Source organism: Aspergillus viridinutans (genome assembly GCF_018404265.1).
Source record: "Aspergillus viridinutans IFM 47045 DNA, scaffold_4, whole genome shotgun sequence".
NCBI classification, from domain to species: domain Eukaryota; kingdom Fungi; phylum Ascomycota; class Eurotiomycetes; order Eurotiales; family Aspergillaceae; genus Aspergillus; species Aspergillus viridinutans.
In genome coordinates this window covers 1,863,227-1,880,131 of record NW_025091220.1, presented here as the reverse complement: position 1 = coordinate 1,880,131, position 16,905 = coordinate 1,863,227, and the positions used below count along the sequence as shown (strand labels likewise).

General features: G+C 50.1%; 7 protein-coding genes across 7 annotated transcripts; 3 read left to right on the top strand and 4 right to left on the bottom strand.

The window, feature by feature from the left end:
• Positions 1–423: 423 nt before the first annotated feature.
• On the bottom strand, positions 424–2,860 carry Aspvir_006654 (6-phosphofructo-2-kinase PFK26; the record flags this gene model as incomplete). Its single annotated transcript, XM_043269849.1, has 2 exons — positions 424–2,263; positions 2,613–2,860. 2 exons carry the CDS (start codon positions 2,858–2,860, stop codon positions 424–426), a joined length of 2,088 nt encoding a protein of 695 aa, XP_043125784.1.
• A 2,000-nt stretch (positions 2,861–4,860) lies between these two features.
• On the bottom strand, positions 4,861–5,395 carry Aspvir_006653 (uncharacterized protein; the record flags this gene model as incomplete). The annotated part of the gene is made up of 2 exons (XM_043269848.1): positions 4,861–5,262; positions 5,387–5,395. 2 exons carry the CDS (start codon positions 5,393–5,395, stop codon positions 4,861–4,863), a joined length of 411 nt encoding a protein of 136 aa, XP_043125783.1.
• Positions 5,396–6,313: 918 nt separating this feature from the next.
• On the top strand, positions 6,314–8,095 carry Aspvir_006652 (FMN-dependent alpha-hydroxy acid dehydrogenase; the record flags this gene model as incomplete). Its single annotated transcript, XM_043269847.1, has 5 exons — positions 6,314–6,341; positions 6,435–6,493; positions 6,558–7,800; positions 7,854–7,927; positions 8,009–8,095. The coding sequence occupies 5 exons, from the start codon at positions 6,314–6,316 to the stop codon at positions 8,093–8,095; spliced, it is 1,491 nt and encodes a 496-aa protein (XP_043125782.1).
• Positions 8,096–8,479: 384 nt separating this feature from the next.
• Positions 8,480–9,720, bottom strand: Aspvir_006651 (uncharacterized protein; the record flags this gene model as incomplete). The annotated part of the gene is made up of 3 exons (XM_043269846.1): positions 8,480–8,879; positions 8,934–9,439; positions 9,493–9,720. 3 exons carry the CDS (start codon positions 9,718–9,720, stop codon positions 8,480–8,482), a joined length of 1,134 nt encoding a protein of 377 aa, XP_043125781.1.
• Positions 9,721–10,241: 521 nt separating this feature from the next.
• On the bottom strand, positions 10,242–11,311 carry Aspvir_006650 (ankyrin repeat domain-containing protein; the record flags this gene model as incomplete). The annotated part of the gene is made up of 4 exons (XM_043269845.1): positions 10,242–10,334; positions 10,391–10,947; positions 11,030–11,090; positions 11,159–11,311. The coding sequence occupies 4 exons, from the start codon at positions 11,309–11,311 to the stop codon at positions 10,242–10,244; spliced, it is 864 nt and encodes a 287-aa protein (XP_043125780.1).
• A 1,184-nt stretch (positions 11,312–12,495) lies between these two features.
• Positions 12,496–13,873, top strand: Aspvir_006649 (RNA-DNA hybrid ribonuclease; the record flags this gene model as incomplete). The annotated part of the gene is made up of 3 exons (XM_043269844.1): positions 12,496–12,706; positions 12,776–13,364; positions 13,447–13,873. 3 exons carry the CDS (start codon positions 12,496–12,498, stop codon positions 13,871–13,873), a joined length of 1,227 nt encoding a protein of 408 aa, XP_043125779.1.
• Positions 13,874–14,675: 802 nt separating this feature from the next.
• Aspvir_006648 (putative Na/H antiporter) lies at positions 14,676–16,562 on the top strand (the record flags this gene model as incomplete). The annotated part of the gene is made up of 5 exons (XM_043269843.1): positions 14,676–14,793; positions 14,870–15,543; positions 15,598–15,680; positions 15,730–16,138; positions 16,188–16,562. The coding sequence occupies 5 exons, from the start codon at positions 14,676–14,678 to the stop codon at positions 16,560–16,562; spliced, it is 1,659 nt and encodes a 552-aa protein (XP_043125778.1).
• Positions 16,563–16,905: the final 343 nt, after the last annotated feature.

Below are 16,905 nucleotides of genomic sequence, written 5' to 3'. Positions count from 1 at the left end.
CCAGGCTAAATCACATCAAATATCATAAGAGCTAGGCTAGACGCCAGTGGGACTGGAAGGACCACATTTCTAGCAAACATCGGTTCGAGCAAGAGTTGAGCTCTGACGACATCAGGTACAAGTCCACCTCAACGCCATACCATGCGAGCACACAAGGACACCGGTTGATTGGAGATAAAAAACAACTCATCACAGAGACTCCCGCTATCCATGACACACCTAAACAAGGAAACCACAAGGGATCTTTCGATGATAATACAAAGTCCATGAAAAAGACAGGAAAAGGTCACATCACAAAATCATGACATTGGCAACCGCAAAGGCCGAATCATAGCAAGGAGGGGCCATAAATCAAGCATAGAAGACTGATCAATTTGAAAAGCCCAAAACGAGGATAGCAAGCCGACGGCTCGATCAGTCGAATCAATAAGTGGGGGCCTGGCTCAGTTCAAAGTCAGGAATATGGTCAAACCAATCGGTATCAGGATTGTAGCGATAGGCCTTAAATTCCACGCCGTAAGGCTTGGGTTCGAGCATGTACAGCATTCCTAGAGGCACGTCCAGGTCGGCAACTTCATCCCGCTTCAGTCCACGGAAGTAAGCGAGCAGAACACGCGCCACCGACCGATGGGTGACAATCAAGACGTGGTCTGTCATCCGCTCTACCTCGACGATCACAGTGCGAAGGCGGTTAATGACATCCAGATACCCTTCGCCTCCAGGGCCGGGATAACGATAGAACAGTTTGTTCTTCTTGCGGATCCCGTACTCGTCGGGATACTTTTTGCGAATCTCGTCGTATGTCATGCCCTCCATCTCTCCCGCATACAGCTCATCCAACATTTTCATCTGTTTGACATCGTACTCATCTTCGTTGAATCCTTCGACCGTCTGGACCGAGCGCCGCATCATTGACGACCAGACGCAGAAGTTACGCGGCCGATCCCTTGGGATGTAGGAAGGGTTGGGAGGCGTACTGTCACCGGGACGTGGGGGAAAGTGCCGCAGCATATTCTTCTGCTGCTGTAACTGTTCCCATTGATGCCGTTGATAATCGATGAAACGAGTCAAAGCTTTGGCATAACGGCGCCCATTTTCGCTAATATCGGAATCGCCTCCGATCCGGCCCAGCTGGTTGTCCTTACTCTCGCCGTGGCGTGTGATCCAGATCTGGCGCGGTGAGAGGTTGAAATTCAAAAGATAATAGACGACCTGTGAGGAAAGAAAGCCATGGGTTTGATGAGAGACGATTTTGCGTCCCACATCGATCATTTGAATATACGCCATGTTGTGCTTTTCTTCATACTCTCCGAGCGGGACGTAGGACTTTTCGTAGAGGGCTACACGCTTCTTGAAGTCCTCCAACGACTTCACGGGATCTTGACCTTTGTAGTCCGGGCCCGATAGCTTGAGACGCATGTTGGCTTCCAGGAGCTCGGGATCCACACAGCTGCTCTCTAGGAACAAGACACCAAGCTCAGGGCCGGCGACTTGGCGAATGTGGTCGACAATCAATTTGCGGCGCTCGAGGGTACTGTTGGTGGCATCGAGGATGCCCACACTGCCACCCTGCACCAGGATATAGTCTAAGAGCTCATCCAGGGTATCCAGGGCAACCTGTTCGCGCAGCTTGACAGCACGCTGATTCTGGGGGTCAAAGAACGATGCCGATTGATCGATCGGCTCCGGCGATGCTTCCCTGACAGCCTGCTGGTTATCCGGTCCCGCATCGATAGAATTCATGATCGTGCTACCCTCCTGTTGCACAGAGGGATCTTCTTCCTGCCCATTGATAAGGATCTTAGCGGGAACAACCGGTGGTGGGAGGCCGTTGATTTCCGGGGGCGAGGTAGCAGCCCCGGGAGGCGAGGTTTCAGTCTTAGAGGACTGTGGGTTCATCGTGCCCACGCTGACACTGAGACGTCGCACAGAATCCACGAGATCCTTGTGCATAGACGCACGCTTGTCACGAGGGCCCATGGCTTTGGCCGGGGAAGGCGACTTGCCAGCCGCGACACGACGACGTTCTCCAACATTGAAGATCTGTGTATCATGCTGCAGCCAGTTCAAGTAGCGAGCCAGCTTCTTGGTAACATAGCTCTTGCCTCGGGCAGGAAGGCCGACCATGACAATCACCAACTTGGAGCCGAGATCTCTCTGAGCGATACGTCCATCGGGAGACACCTTTGACTTGGTAAGACCTGGGATATCGAGAGTGGTGGCACGGACCCGACTCGGGGTCGACACCTGGCTAACGCCATTGCTACATTCAGCATTATTGTCAGTACGGAACACGTTCTCACACAATCGATCCAGACGGAGAAACCAGATTGATACAATGAAGATATGATCCGAGACAAATAAAAAGCAAATGACGAGAAAGTCTTAGAACGACATGAGGAAATGAAACATAGGTCGGCTATACAAGCAAGGTATGTTCCGAGGGGATGATAGACCCGCCACGAGAACTGCCGATCAGACACCCAAACAAAGTGGCTTTTGGGCTGCAATCTGCACGATCTAGAATTCGAAATAACCCGAGGTCCAGAACAAGAAAAGAAACGCCATAAAACTGTAGGGAATCATTGGAGGAAAAGAAAAGGAAAACATACATCTGTGGAGACGGAGGTGCGGTAGAAATCGGAGTGTCTGTTAGGGCGAACCCGACCCCGTCCTTAGACACATGCGATCCCTTGTGGGCATCGGAATGCAGTTCGTTCCCTAGCGCTCGTCCGACTAGAGTCTTCGGCGGCATAAGACTGGCGTCTTTCCCCGTCCCGAGCTTATTAGAACCTGCATGATGGTTTCCATTTGATGTGACACCGTTTCGCTGACGTTCAGGCGATGAGGCCGACGTCATGATCGCGGAACGCGCAATGTCTGAATGTTGCTGTGCCATCCCCGCAGAACAGCAGGGATGCAAAGGGGAGGGGAAGAGAGGAGACTTAAATAAGACAAAGATGAGGTTTCAGGATTGTGGCTAACAAATGAGGATTTCTTATCTTGCGAGAAATGTGAGAAGAAGCTTGGAATGCACCCAGATCGATTAGGCCTGAGTCAGAGGAAGTTGAGGCGAGGGGTGCCAAAGCGAGAGGGAAAAACAAGTGGTGGGTGGGCGGAAGCAGCAATAATACCAGGTAAGGTAACGGAGTCAAGCAACGGAAAACAGAACGTCACTACTATCAACAAACTGAATTCACTGCTGCGAGAAAGAGAATTCTGGGACAGGAAGTTTAAGGACAGTGAAGAACAGTCACTTCACCAAATTATACAGAGTGTGCACCGTCCAGATTTAACCTGCAGCTGAAAGGGCAATTCCCATTCAAAGAGATAATCCGTGGATGGCCAGGAATCTCCGGTTGATTGGATGCGGGTGCGCCGGCAAGCCAGCTCGCAAGGCAAGGACAGGACACGGCAGAACGTGATCAAACTATGGAGCAGAATGGCAGTTTCGAGAAGCAAGAAAATAGTAGTCGGATGTTTTCTCTCATCACAGCGACCGGGAAAAGTTATACTGTCTGTCGTCTGTTCTTTTCCCTGATGAAGTCACTTCTGGGGTCTTGACAGTGGATCTTCGGAAGGCTGATCACCGCTGCGATTGTATCAATGATGTCAAATAATGTCTACCTACATCAGCTACTTGTTTATTGATTTCAAAGCTGTGAGAACAGAATATAAGTGGTCATCAACGGCGTAGAGGAAAGCATTCATTCTTAATCATGGTTGCTGGCGTGTTGTGATGCTCTATCGATCCATGTGCATAATCAACCATAACAAAAGCGGGAAAGGCTTGGCTTGGGCTTGCGATGGATGTACAGGCAAGTTCAGAATGCTTGGCTAGGTAAGGATGCGAAGGGAAGAGGCTGATCCTGTACGGAGTGCATGATCCAGGGATAGGCTTCAATGACAATTTCGTTGGCTCATTATCCTGACAAGTAGGAAAAATCCCTGTGCACTTTCGGGTGTACGCTCGCAGTTGCATGACCAAATTAACATCCGTCTTCCACCACCGAAATTTGGTGTTTGAACTTCCGACCGATGATAATCTACGATGGCTTATGGCCAGTGTGTAAAGCTACTCGAGGAGCAATGTCAGATCATCACAGTCGTGATTGCTACTGACCTGATTGTCAGCTCGCCGCACCCTCCTGATGAAGCAGCGCCTAGCTTGTTATCTAACGGGGATCGGACTATCAAAGTTCGAGCTCGAAAGGTCTAGATGCCTGCCTTAGTGCAGCCCCATCCGGAATCCAGGCCATTCAGCATTTCCAAATCGCCCCATTGCTGACCTATTGGTCCAGGTTGCATGCCTCCCTTGCTCCTCGCTCGGTTTCCGTCCACCACTCAGCATTGCAGCTCAGCGAGGGTTACCAGGAGCACTAGGCAGCTTGGCCAGTTGCCAGACCTCGTATTATCTTGCCCTCTCAACGTTCAGAGACTGAAGGTGGGTTCAGGTAGCATCACTCAGAACGACCATGCTTGAGCATCCTTCCGTGTCGCGCAGGGATGACAGCGCGCCTACTTGTATCACACTAAGTGCCTTGTGTCCGCCGTGATGCATGTTCTTCTGGGCTTTATTGTCCCGTTGGACATCTCCTTGGCAGCCTTGGCTGTTCCAAGTGGCATCACTGTTGGAAGTCCATTGTCACCGTGGTCGCCCCGTCGCTTACCTTCCGCTCCGATCGTATAAATTGCGAGAAAAGCACCGGTCGAGGGTGAAGCGAGCAGTCGCATTCTGCGGAATTCTTGGCGCTTGGCAGTCACGCAGGGGCTCCAGAGTTGCCGACGCACGTCGTTCTTCAGATAGTGGACTGATGGAGATTAGGTTACGCGACGCCCCTTACCGTCCGCTGCCTGGACTTATCGGCCCAGCCGCACGGTCAGCGCGATGAGGGTCGCATACGCAGCCACACTCAGGGCTGTAAGGACCAGCACTGCATTCCCACTCGTCTTGAATTTGTGGCGATGGACCCCGTCTTCTCCGACTTCGGAAAAGAACTGACGGTTTCCCTGCTGTCGACGGAAAAGACCGATGATGAGTACGCCCGTTCCGTAGATAGCAAAGAGAGCTCCGGTGCTGTAGAATTCGCTGGTGAAGATCTTGAGGACAACGAGGGCAAATGAGAATTGTGACAGTGCTGTCCGGACATAGGCGCCTTCAAAAGTCCGTTGCGCGGCTCGTACTTCGACAATCTCATCCGATGTTAGATCGACCGTCCGGGCACGGTGCATCCGGAGATGATAGCGGTCAGCTGCGCGACGCTGGTACACGTCAGAATCATACCACAAGAAAGCGCCGTGATACAAAGTCAAACGATGCTTATGAACACCACCAAAATAAGTGAAGAAAATTGTTTGCTGATTTTCAGGGATGCTCAAGACGTACCTCGAACATAGCGACGTGTCAGGTAGTGTTGGATTGTATGATCCCGCTAATTTAAGTGACACAAGGACAGCAGACCGTAGAGCGACACACCGCAACAGAGTTGATAATAGCTGGGCTATTCGACTGCCCAATCCTATTATCGAGCTCTTTGCCTTCTTCTAAGGATACGCGATACTCCAATTTTAGCTGGAAGTTGAGTCCCGAGTGTAGGTTGATATGAACTCCAGAAGTTTCCGTGAGGAGAAAACGTCACTTTTGGAGCTCACGTGGATCCCGCAGGGCAAAGACGGCCGGCCCATACGGAAGGTTATCATGTTCCCTGTCAATTGCTTGTTCAACACAAGTTATCCTAACCATCCGAATTCAGCGATGGAATGTGGTCTTATCTTGTAACTCTTCGAATCTGAGCAAGTATCTTCTTCTACTACCGTACTGCCCTGGAATCTCCTATGATCATATCATTATTATTTTGTTTGGTTCCAACATACCTTAGTCCTCATCTCATTTTCCCACCAATAATCCAAGAACGTTCTCTAAGCGGCCAACAAACAGGACAAACACGAACCCAGTATCGGCTTTCGACTTTGCCCAATGTAGTAATGTTCAATCGCCGGTTCATCCCCCATTCTTCATCAAAAGACTTGAGCTCTTTCAATGGAATTGATGGAGCTGCCCCCACGTCGGCCTCATGTCCGAAACGACTGAATGGGGTCCCCGTAAATTCGATCATGGTGGCTTTGATAACTTGAACCATCGGACATGTTACAACAAATGTATATCTGCTTAACTAGGTAGCCTGTGGGGTACAATTTCCCCGACTTTTTCTTTTCCTTCTCTTGTCGTGGCCATTTCTCCTCCTTTGTTCATACTTTTTGATCTTCACGCACTCGCAGGAGTTGTGATAAGCACTCCGTCAATACTATCAAGATGGGCAAGATATTTGACGCTGCAGAAGGTACACTACACCTTGCACATCCATCGAGAGTTCCTTGTCGATGCTCTGTCAATTGATCAAAATGTCGGCTAACCATATCATCGTAATGCTCAGTCGCGAAACATAATACCCCCGACAGTTGTTGGGTGATTTTGTACGGAAAAGTGTACGATGTATGTCTCCATCAGCATTTATCTTCTAACTGAGATCGGCCTGTCTGATTCATACAACCTCCAGGTCACAGACTTTCTTTCGGAACATCCTGGTGGTGCCAGGATCATTCTCAAGCTTGCCGGCAAAGATGCTACGGAGGAATACGATCCCATCCATCCTCCAGGCATTCTCGAGGAGAATCTCAAGCCTGAAGCATTGCTAGGAACCGTCAACCCAGATACGCTACCCAAGGTACAGGCAGAGCCTTCCCCAGCGGCATCCGAGGAGAGCAAAGGGCAGGTCCCCATGGAAGCACTCCTCAACATGGACGATATTGAGCAACTAGCCACAAAGAAAGTCAGCAAAAAGGCATGGGCCTACTACTACTCAGCATCCGATGATAAAATTACCAAGCGGTTCAATACCGAGGTGTATAGATCCATCATTTTGCGACCAAGGGTGTTTATCGACTGCACGAAATGCGATTTGGATACCTCTTTTCTTGGACACAAGCTTGGAATGCCAATATATGTGTCGCCTGCTGCTATGGCTCGCCTGGGCCATCCAGCAGGTGAGGCAGGCATTGCAGAGGCGTGTCGCAGCTTCGGGGCTATGCAAATCATCTCCAACAATGCATCCATGACACCAGAGCAGATTGTCAAGGATGCTGCTCCGGATCAGGTTTTTGGATGGCAAATCTATGTTCAGATCGACCGCAAGAAGAGCGAAGCGATGCTGGCACGCATCAACAAGCTGAAGGCAATCAAGTTCATCGTTCTCACCCTTGATGCTCCCGTTCCCGGTAAACGAGAGGACGACGAGCGAGGCAACAACGTTGGTGCTTCAATGCCAGTTCCCAGTGCTGCGAAAGCCGCAGACAAAGCCGCAGATGGTCCGAATGTGAGCCAAGCTGGGGGTGTTGGAAAGCAGTTGTTTGCCGGAACAGACCCATCTCTCACATGGAAGGAGACTTTGCCGTGGCTGGCTAAGCACACAGATTTGCCTATTGTTCTCAAGGGTCTCCAAACACATGAGGACGCCTACATCGCGTCGCTTCACACTCCGCAAGTGAAGGGTATCATCCTATCGAATCACGGAGGCCGAGCCGCTGACACCGCTCCTCCTCCGGTCCATACTCTGTTAGAGATCCGGAAATACTGCCCTGAGGTCTTCGACAAACTCGATGTTTGGGTAGATGGTGGCATTCGACGCGGCACAGATGTTGTGAAAGCCCTTTGTCTAGGTGCCAAAGCTGTAGGAATTGGACGGCCTGCCCTTTGGGGCTTGGGAGCCGGTGGCGTCGATGGTGTTAAGCGCACATTGGAGAGTATGTTTTACCCTCAGAAGTAATCAGAAGCACATAGGCTGACATCTTTTCAGTCCTTGCCGACGAAACCAAGACTTGCATGCGGCTGCTTGGTGTCGAAAGGGTGGAGGATTTAGGACTACAGCACGTAAGTTGACTTCCCTCAATCTCCAGATCTGACGTCGGCACCTTGAGAGTTTTCTTTCAGCCCCATACTGACCTTGATTAGATCAATACCCGAGTCGTTGAGCAACAGATCTATGACGGTCCTTCTGGCCTCGATTCCATTCGGAACGTTTTCCGTGCAAAGCTCTAGTTTTAGAACATCTTAATGACCTTTTTCGCCTCTTACATCCTTGCTCATTACTTGTGATCCGTGACCTGTACAAATGCAAACTCAAAACGAATCACCCATACTTTTGAAATGTTGCATGGTGAAGATCCGCGACCAAACCTTACTCCGTAGACCAATACAAATATAGGCGCCAATTTACTATGCCAGCCAATCGCTGCCCGTTTCGTCTGTTGACTACTATACTCTGCTGATGTATGTGTCGAATTCTCGTGATTGCTCTTAAAGTAGGTTGCTGGCAGTCGCCAATCGACTTATAGCGACCCCATGTTCCGGACAGTTTCAGTGGTGAGTCCTCTGGCTGGAGTCGATCATGCTCATATGTTTCTCTCTCTGATCGCTCCATCTCTAAACCTCAGTGAACAAGCACTTCAGCCAGCCTCTCCGAAACCAGTTCCGATCCTTCTGCCAGCCGTTAACCACGAGATCTCTTCCAAGCTTGACCACCTCTTCAACTTGAGCATTGGTTCCCCAACCGGGAATCCTACTGCCCCAGCAGATGAAGTGAGCGCCGATATGGATGGCGATCCGGAAGGCCATATCTTCATCGATCGGCCCGTAACCGTCAAGCAGTCCCTCAATGAGCCAGACTCCTGCGTCGATGTTCTTGAAATGCTTGAGCTGGTAGAGCTCCGCCACCATCTGACCCAGATCGAGAGCTCGGGCACCCCAGTGACATAATTCCCAGTCCGTCACGAAGAGAGGAATATCGTTTTGCTGATCCAATGCGGTGCTTGGAATTAAAACACTACTCTCATCAATCCCAGCGAACTCTTCAACGTAAACAGATCGATCAACTTACTTTCCCGACCAAAAGTCTCCGTGAATCACTCCAAACGCCTTCCCATCTTTCCGGCCCAGCTCCGCCGCTGCCATGTCCCTGACTTCGCGGAAGATATGCTGGCTTTCTTTCAGCAATTCTGGGAATTGATCGACCATCTTAACGAGATTATCATAGTTGACCGTGAACTTGAGATCGCGCATGAGCTCATTCTTCTCCATCGTCTTGACCAGATCTTTCTGGGACTCTTCCGAGACCCAACTGTGGAAAGAGAGCAGCCACTTTCCCAACGCACGACCGACAGAAGTGGCCAGTTCGCGAGAGACATTTTGCGTGTTTGTGGGGAACAGCATGAAAGACTTTAGGTCCAGCGCTCCGCGCAGATCTTCGAGGACCTGTGTGTTGGTGTCACGGTTAAATTGGAACAGGCGAGGGGTCTTGACTATGCAGCTGGTATTGTTGTCGGTGTCCGTCTCGGTTGTAGCGGGAAAGTCAATCAAGGCATTCAGGATTGTCACCTCGAACAGCTATTGGCTTTTGATCAGCACAAGTGCCGTAGCATCTTTGTTCGTAGACTTACGCAGCGATCTGTAGTCAGCTTGAAGTCTCGATTAGAAGCAACATAGTCCTCTCCATGTTTAATGATAATCGTTTTCGTCCCATCCTGGAGTGGCCTGGCGAGAATACCTCGATAGACGAAGTTGGCCGTTCCTCCGCTGAGCCGGGTGAGAGAAGAGCACTCGTAGGGGGTCTGTGAGAGCTCTTGCAAGACGAGCGTTAAGATATCCTGATTTGTGTTCTCAGACATGGCCGTGGTGTATAGATAACCTGAGAGATGTCGAAATATATAGGGGTTAATCACAGCTCAACTTCTAGAGAATGCAACTCGGTGATTGATTCGATTGAAAATTCAATATCCGTCAGTAAATATGATTGTATCTACCTTTATATATCACTCAATACGATCCACGACACGTTTGCCAATAAAATGCCCACAGTCATATGAAGCTTAAGTAGTCGACGGCGGGAACCACTTTGGGAAGTACCTTCGTTCGCCAAGAAAATACAGACACCTCGTGTTCACTTTAGAAATGTCCTCTGGAAAGAACCTCATAGAAGACACTACTACGACCTTGACAGCTTTATGCAAGGAGAAGAACAAATATGCAAATACAATGTCTCGGATTCCGATTCAATCGCTAGTCATATCTGCGTAAGGCATGGACACATTTTCAATCATTGCTCCGATAAACAAAGATGCTACCATCTGCCACGATAGCAGGCCAACAGAGCCAATAGAGTCACCAAGCCAACAGACTCGAGTTCTGATCAAGGAAGATATGCGTCCGGGTTGATGTACTCATCGAAGATCTTCTCGTACTCTAGGTCTCTTGGGGGTAACTGAACCGGAGTCACAGGGGTCTATTGCAGTCAGCTTCAAGGTTCTAACCCATGGTGAGTTTGGATGGTAGGCTTACCCTGGGCCTGAAGTAGTTCTCTCTCCACGCCTCTTCCTGACGAGCCCTCTCGCGCAGTATCTCCAGGACATCGTCGTTATGCTCAGACGCCGCTACTTGCAAGTACACTTGTTTGTAATCAGTGACCATGTAGCCGGGGACGCAGTTTATCAGCATCTGGAGTATAGTCGGATGGCCGACCCGACAAGCCTGCAGGATCAAACCTCTGTGGTAGCGCTTGTTTTTGGCGAGCATGCCAGCGACCCCCATCTCCAGCAGAGCGCGCACAATGATTGGGTGCTTGGTACGAATATGCTTGAGGATTTCCAGGTATCCGTGCAATTTGACGTTCATGGTCTGAAGAAGGCACTTGGCGACTTCCAAGTGTTTCAGATGGTCCGCCCACTCCAATGCAGTGTAGCCATGCTCATTTTTGAAGTTGATGTCGGCTCCCAAGCTCAACACGCGCTTGACCTCGGCCACATCCTTGTAAAGGATTGCATAGTGCAGTTTGTAGTGGAGGGCACGCCAGTACTTAGGGTCGTCCTGATCGAAACCGATATCGGGGTCTGTTTCGTCTATACACCAGTTAGACTTTCACGGCCAATCTCGCCATCAAGTCTGCCTTGATGTATCCGGAGAACTAGAAAGTCGACTTACAGGTAGCCATGTCAAGGCGCTGGGGGCAGGTATCCTGCGTTCTTGACCTTTGGGAAGGATCCTGATCCAACAAGACAGTCGCGTCAACACAAGATATATCTTTGTCTATCCCATAATACGGGGACATACCTCTGAAGCTTGCCCGGCTTCAAGTGCCCCAGTAAGGGGTCCGGTGAAGCTGCGCAGGAGAGTTGGAAAGCTGATATGAATTTTCACCTGCAGGTCTGGACATCGAACACAGATGAAGCTCCAGAGCAGAATTTTGCAAGGGAAAAGATACATTTCGTTTTCGTGTGTGTGAAGGCGTGCTAGTCGTCTCGGCGATGCGCAACGACGTACAGATCCTTTAGGGCTCACGTTGGGAGAAACATAAAGAGGCTTATAGACAAGGGGACTACGATCACAACCTCTCCCATAATATGAATTATGATGCTCGTCCGGATAGTTAACATTCCGTGTTCATCCACTATACTAGAAGAGATCCCTGCTTATGAGATCTATATGGCTGAGTAGCTTCATTGAGCAGCTGTTATATACGTCCTCTGTAATCCCGGCGAACTAGGACAGCCGGGTAGAGGCAACCTCAAATGAGGAATACTCATATTCCGTCCAATGTCAAAGATATACGATTCTATGTAAGATCAGCAGCATCTAGGCTGCATTTCTGGATTGTCGTCGGATAATGCTCAACAATATAGAGTCACGTGATAGAATATACACGGCCGTGTGTGCAACCAACTTTTCGGATGTTGATAGTGAACACTATTTTCATAGTCCAAGTTGTGGGTGAGCTGTATAGTATACCATTAACATGGACTAACTGTCCCTGCATTTTTGTGTGTTTGGGATGGACTATGCCGTTGATATGTTCGCCTGAGGAGGAAAGTAGCAGACTACTTGGTGGTCCATATAGGCCTAGAAACTGTTTAAGAAGCTTCCCTCACCGTCTCCCTCTTGAATCAAGGATAGAAGACTGATACTCCAAGCCGCTTACTTCATGGCTCAGTTTAATACCTTAACGTTGACAGAGACTTCGAGTCATTCAGATATCGAGATGGGAAATAGAAGAGAGGGGTGAAAGAGGAAGTTCTGCCCCCAACAACCTCCACCATCAAGCCGGACACCCCCCCCTCTCGCACTGTCGGGCCCCTCCACCCCCTCACCTCAACCTTCATCGTTTATATCTGTTGAAGGCTCCTCGTTTCAAGAAAACTCGTGCCATTGTGATTAGTTCTGCATTTATTCTATCCACCACGCCTGTCCCGTGGTTCAAGTTCTCGGCTTCAAAGCTGGGGCCCCGGTGTGCCCCGTCGACCTGCAGATCAAGCATTCTCGTCCCTCGATCCTGCTCCAACGTATCTCGAAGCTTGGCTGCACTTCCAGGTAGAGTCTATTCAAGCTTACCGCTTTCGAACGAAATATCCTCTCGCTTCTTTTCGACCTTTCTGCAGCCTCTGTACGACGCGATGAACAACAACACCACCCCTTCGCTTAGTCCCGGCCCTGCGGCGAAGACTTCCGCCAGTCCCAAGCCCAATGCCTCGGCAACAATGGGTACCAAGAGAAAGCGAAGCGCACCGGGGAAGTTTTATGCCGTCAAGGCGGGCTATCAGCCTGGTATCTACTACGAATGGAATGACTGCTTGACTCAAGTGACGGGGTACAAGGGGGCGGTCTGTAAGTGCCGAAAGAATTATCTGCCCTGTTAAGCGCGCAGTTTGAGCTAATATTCATCGTCTCCAATAGTTCAAGCTTTTCCAACCTACGAGGAAGCAAATGCTTTCCTTACAGGGACGCAGCTTCCAGGTGCCCGTGGTGCCACTCCTTCAAGTTCGGAGCCAACAAGGTTCTACGGCATCCAGCGAGGACGTGTCCCCGGTGTATATACAGATTGGGCGAAGGCGCAGGAACAGATCAAAGGGTTTGCACGCCCGCGTTACAAGAAATTCTCCACGCGAGAAGAGGCGGAGGAATTCGTAAGAATGGAGCAGGGAGCGGGGGCTACCTTTGCCGGAGGTACTGCTACGTCGCGGACATTGCCCGGACCACCAGGTCTTAGGGATGAGCTCCCAAAGGACGAGCAAGGGAACACTTTGGAACCGGGCACTGGTCCATTACCACCAGGTGCGGAGGATGGATTTGATCCGAATGTGCTTTTGGACCCGGCCACAGGAAAGGTTGTTTACAAAACCAAGGAGCAAAAATCTGCAACCAAGACGAGGCCGACTGGTCCTCCCGGGATGTTGCGCATCTACACCGACGGCAGTGCGCTGAAGAACGGTAGAGACACGGCAGCGGCAGGCGTCGGAGTCTTCTTTGGACCTGGAGATACAAGGTTTGTCCTCAGCATTCTCTATAGATTCTGCGCCAAACTGCCATGACCTGGGAATTCCACTGACACGCCTTCTTCCCAGCAGAAACGTCTCGGAGCCATTAAGAGGCAACCGGCAGACTAATCAGCGTGCGGAGCTTACTGCAATTCTTCGAGCACTGGACATCGCTCCTCGGCATCGGGACGTCACCATCTTCACAGATAGTCGTTATGCGATAGATTGTGTGACTGTATGGTTCGTCAAGTGGCGGAGGAATAACTGGTTGACTGCCGACCAGAAGCCGGTCGAGAATAAAGATTTGATCGAGTCGATTTTGGTCAAGATCGAGGAACGCAATGAGCTCAAAGTGAAGACCCTGTTTGAATGGGTCAAGGGACATAACCGCGATCCGGGCAACGAAGCTGCTGACCGTCTTGCAGTTAGTGGTGCTCGAAGGGGGGTTTCGGAGAAAGCAGCAGCTCTGGAAGCAGCAAGCGATATCCCGGATGAGGTTCTTGACGAAGATTTCTAGGCTTGTATACCTGAGAATCATGTTGTGAACACGTACATAATCTGGAGTTCTGCTGGGTATGTTGAATGGACGTTCCGCACAGCAGTGTGATACTCCCATGAAGGGAAGATGCGACAATGGACTGAGTCAATTGAACATCATATATCCTTTATGTAGCTGTGTCTATCTATCTCCTTTGTCAATTATCTTAGGCATGACTCCAAAATCCAACCTCATAGGCCATGAAATACTGCCAGTATTTCCGAGACCGGGCAGCACCGGTCATTCCTCCAGCATGTGACTCGCTCGCCGCCATTTCCACCCCACTCACTGTCTTTCTTGGCGGATGTTTTCTTCGAATCCTTGCCCCCCTTCACGTATATCCATCTACTCGTTTTCCTAATCCTGCGTGGACTAAAACCTCTACTTTTGGGTTGAGCTTTTATGGTTGCTTGCAACGTCCTCCATCGTTCCTCGTTCAGCCAGGTAGACTTGCGTCCCAGAGTGCCGATACCAGGCCTATCGCCAGCAAACATCTACATGATTGGAAAGAAGACTGTGGGAAAACTCGTTTATATTACTATGATTGAATAACACTTGCTGGTAATTCTTGAGATTCATCCATCTCTACTATATCTTCGGATTTATTGGAGCATCATTATCGCGTTTCTGCATTCGTGGAACAATCCTGTCAAACCTGCCCACGCTGTGACACCGCTTGGCCGCATTCCGCACGATAAGCCGGACTAGCGATTTGTGGTAGATTTACAGTCAATAGTCAACGCATAGAGTCGAAACTGCAAGCAAGGGGCTACGAGCAGCCATGCCTACTCTCTCGCTGATCAACTTCAACATCGTCTGTGCGACGTTGGGGGGTTTTATCTCCGTCTTCGGATTGGTGTCCTATTTGTTCAAGGAGAGGTTTTATTTGTCTGAAGCATGTTCGTGGGATGCCCTTCCTTCTAAGACAACAAATGCATTGCAATTAGCACACTGTGACTGACGGGCAATACGCAGTGATCTCTCTATTGGCGGGGATCGTCTTCTCCCCCCATGCGGCCAACTTCATAAGGCCCGAAGAGTATGCTCTAGGTTCGGAGCAGAACCTAGAGAAAATCACTCTGTATTTCACCAGGCTCGTTCTTGGGGTCCAGCTGGTACTGGCTGGTATTCAACTTCCGAAACGCTACTTGCAGATAGAATGGAAGAGCCTGTCGCTTCTCCTGGGTCCAGGAATGGCCGCCATGTGGATGTGTAGCAGCTTGGTGATCTGGGCTATGATTCCCAATTTTCAGTTCCTCCACGCGCTCATAGTTGGTGCCTGTATTACTCCAACCGACCCCGTCCTGTCCAACTCCATCGTGAAGGGAAAATTCGCGGACAAAAATGTTCCCCGTCCTCTGCAAAGAATCATCGTTGCCGAGTCGGGAGCAAACGATGGGCTTGGTTACCCATTTCTCTTTTTCGGATTGTACCTCCTGAAATACATTGGAATGGATGGTCAGGGCTATAGTGGAGGTGCTGGCAAGGCAATTGGCCTCTGGTTCTACGAAACATGGATCTATACAGTAATCTTGAGCGTCGTGTACGGGATCGCCGTCGGCTGGGTTTCGAGAGAGCTGCTTCACTGGGCCGAGGAGAAACGTTATGTTGATCGCGAAAGTTTTCTCGTCTTTGCCATCTCTCTTGCAGTATGTTTGGCACCGCTGCACCTCGAAGCACCTTCAATTGCTAATGATGTACAGCTCTTTATGCTCGGGACCTGTGGCATGATTGGGACCGACGATCTTTTAGCCTGCTTCGTTGCCGGAAATGTCTTCACTCAGGAGTAAGTTCCCGTCGACAGATCCAAGCATACGTTATACTCACGCAATCAGCGATTGGTTTCGCCTAGAAACGATGGATGACTCGCTCCAACCGACTATTGATATGCTTCTTAACTTGGCCGTATTCATCTGGTTTGGCGCTGTTTGTCCGTGGTCGTCGTTCGTGAACAACGGCATCATTCCAATCTACCGCCTTATATTCCTGGGCATTCTGATTTTACTTGTTCGCCGGATGCCGATCATTTTCGCTATGCACAAGTACATTCATCAGATCGAGCATCTCTTTCAAGCTGGTTTTGTGGGTTTCTTCGGACCCATCGGGGTCGGAGCCATCTTCTACCTGTCAGTGACCCGTGAATATCTGCGTACAATCACGGTGGAGGGCAAAGTCCGTGAGGACGCGCAGAGGGTCTCGGAAGCCGTTGACGTGGTTGTCTGGTTTCTAGTTATATGCAGCATCGTAAGTCTGCACGCATAACAGGGCGGAAGCGTCGCTAACTTGCTGTCAGGTCGTTCATGGACTTTCCATCCCACTGGTCAAAGCCGGGTATCATCTTCCTCGGACCATCTCCAGCGTTCTCAGCAGCAGCAGCCCAACGGACCCTGATCCGGTCCCCATCGCGAATATCAGCCACACCCACAGCACGGCCACCCGGGGCCCGTCTGCCAACCGAGGCCGTAAGCGCGGCAATGGGCGCGAACCCCCGGAACCTGCCGTCTTCCAGATTGGCCGATCGGTGATTCGGCCAACGTCTTCTACGGAGCAGCCGCAGATCGGGACAGGAAACGCCGAAGAACCTGCTAGACCGGTGAACCTCATCATCCATGATGCTGAATCGGGCGCTATTCCAGCTGTTGCTGCTCCGCCTGTCCAGAGACAATGATCTGAGAAGGATCCATTGCTTCCAGCGATATCAGCCTGGACTCTCGTTTCCCGATGGTGTCCGTTCGTAGACACTTAAAAGATGCTTTTGCCAATCTGGATACATAAATAGGCTCAACATTTGATAGACCGTTGATACATACCGCGCGGTCTTTTTGCGTTTATACTTGGCCGCTTTGGCTCAATTTTGAAGATAAATACCCCGACGCATAGTGGTCAAATTTCGTTGGACGCCTGGTCGATATAGCACAATATACATATTACAGATTCGAGATCAGACACAGCAGATTAGATGAAAATGTGTTAGATTTTCCTAAAACATGCTTTTGAGATCTTCATAAACT